This window comes from Mastigoproctus giganteus, chromosome 11 (assembly GCF_048544385.1).
Source record: "Mastigoproctus giganteus isolate SK-2022 chromosome 11, ASM4854438v1, whole genome shotgun sequence".
Classification (NCBI taxonomy): domain Eukaryota; kingdom Metazoa; phylum Arthropoda; class Arachnida; order Uropygi; family Thelyphonidae; genus Mastigoproctus; species Mastigoproctus giganteus.
The window spans coordinates 169,679,697-169,691,724 of record NC_143585.1 but is presented as its reverse complement, the minus strand read 5'-3'; the positions used below and the strand labels follow the sequence as shown (position 1 = coordinate 169,691,724).

At 34.9% G+C, this 12,028-nt stretch overlaps 1 protein-coding gene across 3 annotated transcripts in view; it reads left to right on the top strand.

The window, feature by feature from the left end:
- The window catches only part of Taf8 (TBP-associated factor 8), a 99,544-nt gene extending 87,762 nt beyond the window's left edge, over positions 1–11,782 (top strand). For 2 of the 3 annotated variants that reach the window (XM_090384640.1, XM_090384639.1), the window contains exons 7-8: positions 1,701–1,811; positions 11,655–11,782. In XM_090384640.1, coding sequence (XP_090240766.1) covers positions 1,701–1,811; positions 11,655–11,773 — 230 coding nt within the window. In that variant the 3' untranslated portion in view covers positions 11,774–11,782. The remainder of the gene's footprint in view (positions 1–1,700; positions 1,812–11,654) is intronic. The other variant, XM_090384641.1, reaches the window with a different exon arrangement.
- Positions 11,783–12,028: the final 246 nt, after the last annotated feature.

Below are 12,028 nucleotides of genomic sequence, written 5' to 3'. Positions count from 1 at the left end.
AAAGAATTCCTCATGTGCTATTGTAAATACAAAATACCAGTTCAATTTGTCAGCAACCTGTGCAAAATCATTAACCATTAAATCAATGTATCAAGTGTACCAGTTGATTCAACCCTTACTTCTACTGTTAATATCAGTAAAGAAGTCTTTGTGGCTTTTCTTTGCTAGAAACATCTTGTAATCTGCCTTACTTTTCCTAACCTCCTGTGTGACTTGATTATAGACTAGTTTCTATCTATCATAGTCATACAGGAGGAGAGGTTGAGGGAATAAGAAATTCTGCCACCTGCCTTATCAGTTCATCAGATATCTATTTAGGTCTAAGCCCTGAACATTATTTCTTAGCTGGTGTGAAAAGCCCAGTAGCTTATATGATTACTTCCCTGAATGCTTCCTATTTAGAAATTGTTTTGGAACAACATCATCATATGATCCTACTGCATAGAATTTAAAAACCGAGACTACTGTGGTCATCCTTATTGAAGCCAAAACCCTTGACAGTGGTTATGTCTTAAAGTAAAATGTGCATTGGTACACTGATCATTGCCTCCCAGTGGATTTTTTACCTACAGATTCTTAATGCATCGAGAACTGCTGTTGATAACTGCTTCAAGAGTATTGCTTCCTCTTGTTGCCTCTCTAATATGGTGCTGTAGAAAACAGTCATCCAATAAATTTACATGTGTCTTGATGTGTGAGTGACCAATCCTATAAGTTCCAGTCAATAACTGGAAAGTTAAAATCCCTGATGAAATCAATAACCCTGCCACAAGAGGGTTATTGGTTTTTGTCTTTCACTAAATCCATAACCTTTCACTGGTACACAGAATTCCTGAGGCATCTCATCAAGAAGAATGCTAAAGCATGGCTTCAGCAAAGTAACCTAAGTTACTCTTGCTATGTTGTCTCTTTTGTTTGTAGATTACATAATTTTGAAAGGAATATGACCAAAACACTCACTATCTTTGTTATCACACAACCCCACAAAAGAAATTAGATTTCTTTTTGAGGCTGTTAAAGATTTGATAATATCTAAAACAATCTACACACGCTCTGGAAGAAATAAGTAAAGCTATATCCATGAATTTAAATAAAGCTATATTATATAATAATAAAGCTACATCATGAATTTAAAATTAGTTTTTTGTGATAAATTAAGTAAAATCAGAGAAGAATAATGTTACTTGTAAATTTCATGTTTCTACCATTTTTATTCAAAGTTACTTGTGTTTTTGTGACTTTCATTTAAAATAATCACCATTTGTAAAAACAAACCTAGTTTGTGCAATAACAGTGAAATAAAATAGTTCTTTCCAAATAGGCCTGGCAATATGATTCCAAAACATGAGATCTCAAATCACCATCCTGTTGTTTGGGATAAAGGTTCACATTTGCGCACAGTTACTTTTTTTCTGTAACTTTCCTGTGAACATAATATATTCTTTTAAACAAAATTGCATGTTTTAAATATTGTGGTCTTCTTCCACTTCAGTATTGTTTCTTGAAGAAGATTGGCAACTCATGGCCTTAGTTGCCCATGCGTCATAAAAACCAAAACCTTGAAGAATTATGCAATGTCGTTTTCATATCAGAGTTTGCAAAGTTTTTATCTACGTTTTTATGCAGTTTTTACTTATGATAATAAAGTGTCTTTTAATAACAATAAAAAATTTATTATAGCTGAATTTTTTTTATTTCAGTGATAGCTTGCAAACCAACTTCAAGCCCATTTTTACATGCATTGATGCCAAAAGATCAAGCCTTTGATCAAGAAGAAGATAGCAACAAAAGTCATTCAAAATGCAAAACCAGTAAGAGTATTATTTTTTTCCTTTTTTCTAATTACTATTCTAAGCACTGTTAACCGGGATGTCAATTGGGGTGTTTCAAATATCCCAGTAATGCTTGAAATTTTTCAATGAAATATGCTCATCCAATTAAGTGATATCCTTCATTACTTTTCAGTGGCACTATGAAAGGCAGTTAGGCAAGAGAGAAATGATTTCAGTAGCAACAACCATTGAATGAGCAAGGACTTCAGAAACTATTAAAATGGCATGGGGGTCAAACACTCCCCCCCCCAGAAAAATTATTGAATGTGGATAAACTTTACAATTTAGAGTTACAGTGATCAGTGTTCCAAATCTCATGTCCTTTTTCTGTTACCCATAGAATTCCACCTGGTGGTTTTCCCTGGTTTCCTTGGTTTTGAAAGCATTTAGTTATCGTTTGTTGGCTTGCTCGGCCTGTCACAGCTTAACCAGAGCTCTATTAGCAAACTACTTTCAGGTCATCACAGGAGCACTCTTGCAACTTCCTCTTCTCATAGTTTTTGCTGTCCCCTACAATATGGATATTGAATTTGACTTTGGGGTACATAATTTTATACTAGTTTAAATCCACCATTTTATACAGAAATTTATCATATAAAATGATGGGTGACTCTGCCCTAACCAGAACTGTGCCATTTTTTTTTTATTATTATTTTTTTTATTGTATGATGTGAGCAATACACGAAGGAACCAGATTTTTTTCTGCTTCCTTCGTGTATCGTGGCCATGAGGTCCAACCAGAGAGTATGGCACCAGCATAATATCCAAGCCCGAGGCGGGATTCGAACCCGCAACCTTTGGGTTTCCAGGCAGGCACTTTACCCACCTGGCTAGCCTGGTTGGCACTGTCCCATTGATTTTGCCAAATCATGCAAATCTTCTCCCTAATCGTAAATCCCTCATCCATCAATGCAGACTTGCCATATATCAATTCTAGGACAAATCCAATTTTCCAACAGTTCCATACAGTTATTGACCTTTGTAGCATTACATATTCATGAGCCCTCTGCACTGTAACCAAATCTACAGGGAGAGCCTCTGCTGTAACATGTAATGGATTGTTCCACACAGTTTTGTTATCTTGAGTCATCCCCAATAATGCAAAATGCAACAAGATAAAGTGTCTCCTTATATTGCATTAGAGACTTGATAGCCCCAAGCTCTCTACACATATATGTAGACCATAATAGGAACAAAAAGACATTTATGCAACATGTCCAATTCCTTCCCTTTAATTCCCCAGTCTTTTCATATAATTATAGATGGCTGTATGTGAAATTTACCTTGGCTTTCATCAGATATTTAACGAGTCAAAAATGTTTTTGTAATCGAGAAGCACTCCAAGATACATAACTGGGCATATGGAACAATGAAATTTTCCATTAAATTTTCCTTTAACCCCAATAATGGTAGATTTAAAAAAAAAAAAAAAAAAAAAAACACGGTATGTTCCAAATTTAAAAAAGCTTGAAAATTACAGTAGCTATCAAAGTGATATATGTTCCCTTGCAAATTTACACATTTTTAATTTTTAATATTCCTTCTGTATATTTTGTACTTTTGATATGTGCCCCTAATTTTTTTGTAATTTGAGAAGTATGCCTGATTTAAAAAAAAAAAACATCTGAGTTTTAGGCATTTTCTATATATGTGCTGGCTCACATAACAATAGGCTTTTGTTGAGAAACATGTTTGTTCTATGTGTTTGTAGAAAAATGAACATTATGGGCCAGAAAAATTACTTCTAGAGGGATGTAGATTCTAATTTTAATTAATTTTTGGGTTTGATTTCAGATCTTGAATGTCATTGTTTCAGTTTGAGCTGTTTTAGTTGGGTAAATATTTTCTGGTGTTCAGGTTACAAGTTTTCAGTAGACGTTGTTTGGTCGACTGTTATTTTAGTTTTGTTAGTAGACTTTGTTCTCTGCAGCTGATCATTTAAGTGGAATTCTTATTTTAATTTTTACATCTTCTTGCCATTTTTTAGTGCAAGTACAGATTGACATGCCAAATACAGCAGTCACTAATGGGCTGCTGTTATGATAAGAAAATTCCACAAAGCATCAGCACTTCAATTCTGAATGCAGCCATTGTTACTGTCCACAATACTAAAAACTAAAATATCAGCATAAAACACCAGCATACAGTGTTATCGATTTCATTTGCAGATTTATCGTTGACTTTTATTTGCGATCTGATTCATGTATATCATGCACTTGATTGCAGAAAATCAGTCAAGCACAAGGAAGTGGCAGGAGCAAATCTGGCTTTCCAGTTCTTTAATTTTCTTTTTAAATTATTTAAATTTTTTAAAAAAATTAAAACAAAGTGTATATTTAAAACTATGACAAGGTTTTTTTTTTTTTTTTTTTTTTTCTTAAAATTTACTGTCATGTGCAAATAGTGACATGCATTTACCACTGTGGTTGGAAATCTCCTTACAACATATTGTGCAACACTAGCCTTCAGGTCAACAAGAATAATTTTGAGGATCAAGTGTTTTGTTCTATCCATGAATTTTGATATCGTGGAGTGGAGTACAGAACAAACTATAAATTTTGTGGAAGACGACAGAAAATTCCCTGCTCTTTGGCATTCTGCTGATAAAACTGTAAAGCAGTTAGGGAGAGCGTGTCATCTAAGATTCTGTGGATTTAAAACTGGTTCTAAATAAAATTAAAAGCCTAAGGTCTTATTTTTACTGAGAACATACAAAAGTGAATAAGAAAAAAAGTGACTCATCTGCAGACAATACTTACTAGCTGGTTTGTTTATACTGGAGGAAGGTGAGCTAAGACCAGAAAAGAAAAAACACATGATGACAGTGTCTTAAAATGCCCTTCATTTGACATAAAATAATTCATGAAATTATTTTGAATAATTTTAGCATCATTACTAGGTTTTCTCAGTGTTCTCTGTAAATTTTTCATCCACCCCGGTGTTATTCTCAATAACTTTCCTCTGAGCACATTCTATCAGTTAGCCCTCGTCTGTGTTTTCCTGGTCTGATATTCCCGGTGGGTTGTATAGTTGTCTTTAAGCAGAGTTTCTTCTTAAAAAGTTGCGTAGAATATGCAAGTAGGCACAATATAGAAGTTTTAACTGCTAATGGCTTACAAAATATTCTGAACACTGACACTGACAAACGAAATGCATTTTCCACAATGCGATATTCTCTTGACAACTGACAATTATATATTCTTCTTTGGAGATCCTTTTCGCACATCTGGTGTCATGATGAGTTACAAGCGAAAATGCATTGTCAGCCACTAGCACATATGAAGTTAATAAATCAGTCCCTGGAAGCTCAACCAGCTCTGACAATTCCCCATTAAATGTATTATAAAATGAATGAACCTCCCTTTTTTTCCTGCAAACTTTTTAATTGTTTCAGTTTCTGTCATATCAATTTCTGGTGCTTTTCCATTTCCTGTTTCATACAGAACATATATAAATTCTTCTATGTTATCCTCATTTATATTTGTTAATATAAAAGCCCAAAATTGAGGAAATCCTAGGATTTACCAATTTGCAGTGAAAGCCCAAAATTCTGACTTTTACTAAAGCATTTTGGTAAATTCTAGGAAGTTACCAGATTTTCAGCTTTTATAGTAACCTATTAAATGAGGATAATGACATTTTATTTTATTATCTCATTGTGGCCTGTTGTTCATTATTTATTTCTGCTTTATCCATTATTTCCAGAAATAATACTCCTTCATATAGCCAATCTAGTTGTCAGTTTCAGATCCGTCCAATTTCATCAAGTTGACTTACTACACCTTTATGTGTGATTTCCTCAAGGATCTTTATTTCTTTGGATATTAAAACTTCTAAACTGACATCTAGCCAAAAATTCCTTTCCTGGATGCTCTCAACAAAGAAGGCCACTAGGACACATTTCAAATATAACATTGCCTCTACACATGGAACCCAAAGAAGCATCCAATAAAATCCCTTGAATCATTTTGGCTTTGTTAGCTGCCATTCCTGATTTAATTGGGAATCAATAATAGATTCATATATACAAGCACTCCCCAACTTATGTGATACTCGACTTTGCGTAAATTCGACTTTACGTAAGTTTTTGCCGACCAGTGCAAACTGAAAAAAAAATGGAAATGTATTTTGCATCCTATAGGAATAAATGGAGGTATTGTGAAAATATCGTAATGTGAACCCAATAACACATTTTTTTTTTTTTTTTTGGTAATTATTTCCAAAACATCAAAAGTTGAAATTTTTGCTATATACCTAAGCTATTTAACTCTGTAAAAGGTCATTTTATAATGGAAATTGTATTAGTTTTATATAAATTTATGTCAAATAAGCACAACACAAAAATCACTTAACTAAAGGATGTAAAAAAAAAAATACGTGGCCAACACATTTACAAACACTACTATTGACTGAGAGGAAGGGCTATGGGGTCTGGCCGGAGAATGCACTACACTTTCATCATTATCACATGTTCCGTTATAAGAGAATCAATTTTGAATGCCTTTATGATATTTTTCTAAAGTACATTTCTTGGAGGTCATGATCATAAAACAATAAAAACAATTTGCACTTTCCAGTTTATTGGGCTTTTCTGTTAATGACATCTGTTATAAATGGGTAGTAAACTCGATCTTATTGCATTTTTGATAATACCGATAACTGGAATTCTGTGGATTTTTATGTTATTATGGTGAAATGTTTCCCCTTCACTGAAACCTTCAGTCATATAAAAAACATAAATAAATTTTCAGAATCTTTTTCTCATTCCTATTTACTTACTACAACAATGAAGGGAAAGTGACCAATGGAAAGTGTAAGTGGCAGCAGTGCTAGGAAATGAAACAAAATTGATTTAGAAATGAAGATGAAAATGATTAAGAAGTAACAAGCAGGACAAAGTTTGTCATCTATTGCACGGAAATTAGGTCTTGCTGCTTCAACAGTGAATACCATTGATCCTTTAACATGTTCTTTTATACGTGCACTGTCCTTTAAGGACAGTGCACATATAAAAGAACATGTTAAAGGATCAATGCATTTAAGATCAACAGTGATTACAAAATAGAGTTCAGGTGCTATATTGAAGATGGAAAAACTATTAATAATATGGATGGAAAATCAGATTCAGAAGCAAGTGAAATGAGTCTGAGACTCATTAGACTCAGGTTATTCAACCTGAGTCTAATGGCCATTCAAGAAAAAGCAAGAAGTATTTATGAAGATATTAAGGATAAGTACAGCGAACCCCAAGCCAAGTTCATGGCAAGCAATGGGTGGTTTAATAGGTTCAAGCATCACGCCGATGTACTTTAGTACAATTTTTGTAATTGCACACTTTTGAAATATTTCCTGTGTATGAGATAAACAAAAATTGAATAAATAATTCTATTTACATGTTTGTCGAACATTTCTTTTTTGCTTCAATCAAATTCAGTGTGCAGAGTTTGTGAGTGTTGCATAAACCTTTAGGGAAATTCTGACTTATGCAAAATTCGACTTGCGTAGACTTCCATGGAACGCAACCCTTATGTAAGTTAGGGAGTGGCTGTACCTTCATTCAGAGAACTTATAGCATATTTTTAAAGTAGAATAGGGAACAATTTTATTTTACATATTCTTAATCTCAAAGGTTATACTTCTGTAGTCACTTGTCGACCATGAATTCCTTCCAGTTCATAAATTTTCTTATCAAAGATGGAGTTGATAGTCACATCAGTATTCGACGCTCCCAAAGTCAACTATATGAAATACACTGATCGTCATCATTCACACATAATCAATTTGCCATTATGAATTCCTCAATGTTCCTCTCCTATTGGGTTTCACCACTCCGCTGCAAAATAGAATTATTTGTGTCCACACCTAGTATTGTATCCTTTCCTTTTAACCTTTGAAGTGTATTCTACAATATCATCTCAGTATCGTGTCTCATTTGACAGTAACCACTTACTATATACAATACTCCAGTTGAACTTACAATCTCTGTGCAAACAACATGCAAGGAACATGAGAAATCTACTAGTGTTACTATGGTCCTGTTATTCCTAATGATAATGAAAGCCTGACAACCAAACAGAATGCTGAACAATTTTATAGCTCAGTGGATAGCTGCTTACCTTTCCTTGATAAGTGTAAGGACCAGGTCAGTATTCTTGTCTTCCATCTTTTAAGCAATTGAGCTAGAACATTAATTGATCTTTGACCCGTTCTTTAACAATTCACTTTTATTACCATTACTAACCATAATAAGTTCTTCTCTTTACAATTCCTACTGACTCATGTATTTTACACAATATTTAACCATAATAGAATGGCCACAATTAATACAAATAGGAGGTTGAGCTCTATTAGGACAATCCTTAAAGACATTCCATGTCCCAGTACAGTGCCCACGAGTCTGCATACCTCTTATGTACTATAGAAATATAACCTGGAGCACAGTATGTTGAGCCTTAAAGGTAGGCATCCATCTGTTTCCCTAAAAAATCAAACATCTGCGCAAATTGGAATGACAAGACCATCAAATGCCATCGTGATTTTGTTTAGCGGATGATAGACAGAGTTGTACAGGATCTGGAATGGCTATTTAACATCCTATGAATGTTTCCATCAGTTTATTTTTGACCACATCATAGTATCCAATCAAATTGGTCAGGAAAGACTTCCCCTTTACAGACCCATGCTGTGTCTGAACTATTACTGCTTGCTTGTTTAGGTGATCCTGTATCACCTCCTTAACCAGTTACTCCATTATTTTCCCCGGAACAGAAGTTAAACTAACAGGTCTATAATTATTTGTGTCACCCTTTGAACTCCCCCTTTGTGAATTGGGAATACATTTGTGCATCTCCAGTCCATGGGGACCTCCCCTGACTCTAAGGATGCTATCATAATTATGGCTAAGGGTTTCCCTACTTCCTTTTCTGCATCCTTTAATATAACTGGATAGGTCCCGTCCACCCCAGGTGCCTTCCTTATGCTTAACTTCAACAATTTCTCCTCCACTTTGCTCTCAGTTATTACAAAATCATTAAGCACCCTGCTACGATTTGATTACCTTCTGGCATTTTCAATCCTTAATAACTCCTCATGTGTGTGTGAATGTAGATGCAAAATACTCATTCAGTTTATCAGCTACTTGAGCAGGATCATCAATAGTCGAACCCTCTATGTTAAGTGGACCAATCTGATTCATCCCCTTCCTTCTAGAGTTTAAGTAAGTAAAGAACTCTCTGCTGTTTTTCTTTGTGTCCTTTGCCAAAGATTTCTCGTAATCTGCCTTCGTCTGCCTAACCTCCAATGTGACGATTACGGACTAGCTTATATCTGCAGTAGGCTTCTGTGTCGCCTGTTAATTTATATGTATCACATGCATTTTTCTTTTCTGCCACGAGCCTCATCCAACATCCATTTAGGCCTGAACCTTGAACAGTATTTCTTAGTTGGTATGAAAAGCCTAGTAGCCTCCAAGATTAAGTCCCTGAAGGCTTCCCATTTAGAATTCACCATTGGTAACATCATCAGTTGATCCCATTGTATAGAATTTAAAAACCGTCTGAGACCACTGTAGTCACCTTTATGAAAACAAAAACCCTTCCCTTTATCCTTGATGGTAGTTACATCTTTAAGTAAATCCCACATCAGTACACTGTGATCACTGTCACCTAGTGGTTTCATTATCTGCAAATTCTTAATGCATGAATAATAATTGCTGATAATCAGATCAAGAGTATTACTCCCTCTGGTTGTCTCTCGAACATGTTGCTGTAGAAAACAATCCTACAAATAAATCCACAAAAGTCTTGCTAGCGTGCGAGTGACCAAACCACAAGTTCCAGTTAATATCTAGAAAGTTAAAATCCCCCATTACAAGACATTCTGATTTACTGACCCATTCTATTTCTCTGCACAACTGTTTATTGTACTCATCAGAGTCATTAGGCCTATAACGTACTCCTACTTTTGTTTTCCCTTTCCCAGTGTTTATGCTACACCAAACAGCCTCAACATTGCACTGTCTACCCGTGTCAACTGGATGCACTTCCTTAGATTTTATGTGTTTCTTAACTAACAGCATAACCCCTCCTCCCTTCATACCCTGTCTGTTCTTTCTGTACACATTGTACTCCACAAATTCTAATTTGGGGATTATAGCATGGATATGATGGATAGCATTCAAGAAATATGGTCACATACTGAGGAGCAATATCCCAATTTGTCTGAAACGTAAAATAATGAACCAATCTATACTCCCCACTATGACTTATGGAAGTGAAACCTGGGCACTCAGCAAAAGAATGGAAGAGAAGCTGAAAACTACTTAGGAATCAGACTGTTAGATGAGAAGAGAAACACATGGATTAGTCAGCAAACACAAATAAAGGACATTCTTATCAAAACTAAAGAACTGAAATGGTCTTGGGCGGGACACAGCTCGAAGACATGATTACAGATGGACTAAGAAAATAACAGAATGGTACCCAAGAGAAGCTAAAAGAAAACCTGGTAGACAACAACCGAGATGGACAGATGAAATTCACAAGTTCGTGGGTAGTAAATGGATGGCCATTGCACAAAACAGAAGGAACTGGTAAGTTGCTGGAGAGGCCTTCATCCTGCAGTGGATTGATAATGGCTGATGATGATGAAGAGGGACTCTGCAGAGCTTTTGGGTGAAAGTTTTTACCAATGTGATCACACTAGTAGGTAGAAGGAATCTGTTTTGTTAAAATGGAATACATTTGAGCAAAGGTTATGCAAGGCTTTTTATGGGTATCATTGAGGAGGTCTTAAGGATTTTACGGAACTGATTGTTGAGGTGGGGTAATCTAGACATGTTTATTTTATGACATGATCAAAGTATTGCTTGCACTCACATCTCACAAGTTTTTGTTTCTGGTTGCAGAAGCTGGTTTGGGCAGGAAATGCTGAAGTTAATGATATTTGAAATAAATGGGAAGCTATTGCTAGATATAATATCAAGGGATATAGAAGTAGTCGTAACTGTGTCTACAGTGATATCAGTGGTGTTAGTAAAATGAATGAATGTGAACTCCTGGTTAAGACATGTAATGCTGGCCTAAGAGTGCTAATGGAAATATAATGTCACCTAAAAATAGAGGATGAGTTTCACAGTATATATATAATGTATTTAGGAAGGATGGCAAGATAGAAGTGATAGGGATATCATGCTTATCTGAAGCAGCTTGAGTGAGATGAGGTTTTTTCCAACTTCAGAACTTATGTATGTCAGCATAAGGTACTGATAATTATTACATGATAATTCTTCAAGAAGGTAGTTTTTTTTTTTTTTTGTTAGCGCATTGGCTTCTGTGGCCATAATGCACCTCCCAAAGTTTTTGCATTTTACTCTGATCCAAGCCCAAGGCTGGATTCGAACCCGTGACCTTTAGGTTGCCAGGCAGGCACTTTACCCACCTGGCTAGCCTGGTCGGCTCAAGAAGATAGTGAAATTGCCGCTACTAGTAATGTTATGAGGAATTTTAACTTTAGAGAATATTACCTTCCAGCTGTAATCACTCAGTGTAGGGCTTATTTTGATATATGTGACCTTTACACGAAATAAAAACAAATTGGCTAATGCATTTTCATTGAAAAAAATAATAATACTCTGAACAAAACACATTTGTTCTTTTGAATTGCGCATGTTTAAAAAGTTTATTTTAATTTCAGTTATAATCTTGTTTTAAATTACATTAATTATATTTAATAAGCTCTCTCTCTCTCTCTCTCTCTCTCTCTCTCTCTCTCTCTCTCTCTCTCTCTCTCTCTCTCTCTCTCTCTCCCCCCCCCCCATATTAGTTGGTTCCCACAGCTTGGAAGATCATAGTGGACAGAGAACTGACAGCAACAGTGATATTGACATGATGGATAATCCCTATTTGAGACCTACCAAAATGCCTCGAAAGAAAAAGAGATAATAAGATAGAGACACTTTTTATATATATATATTTTTTTTATGCATTTAAGCAGTTGATTATATAAAAAAATTCATTGTGTTAACCGTGGTCATTTAAATCAGTTAATAAATCCTGTATAATTTCTTCCTCCTCCTTATATTGTCTAAATCAATCATAAGGAAAATTTAATTTTGCATTTTAATAAGTATACCTGGTCCTCCTGTAACATCAAATTTATTATTTTAATAAGAAGCATAATTCTGATAACTCTGTTTC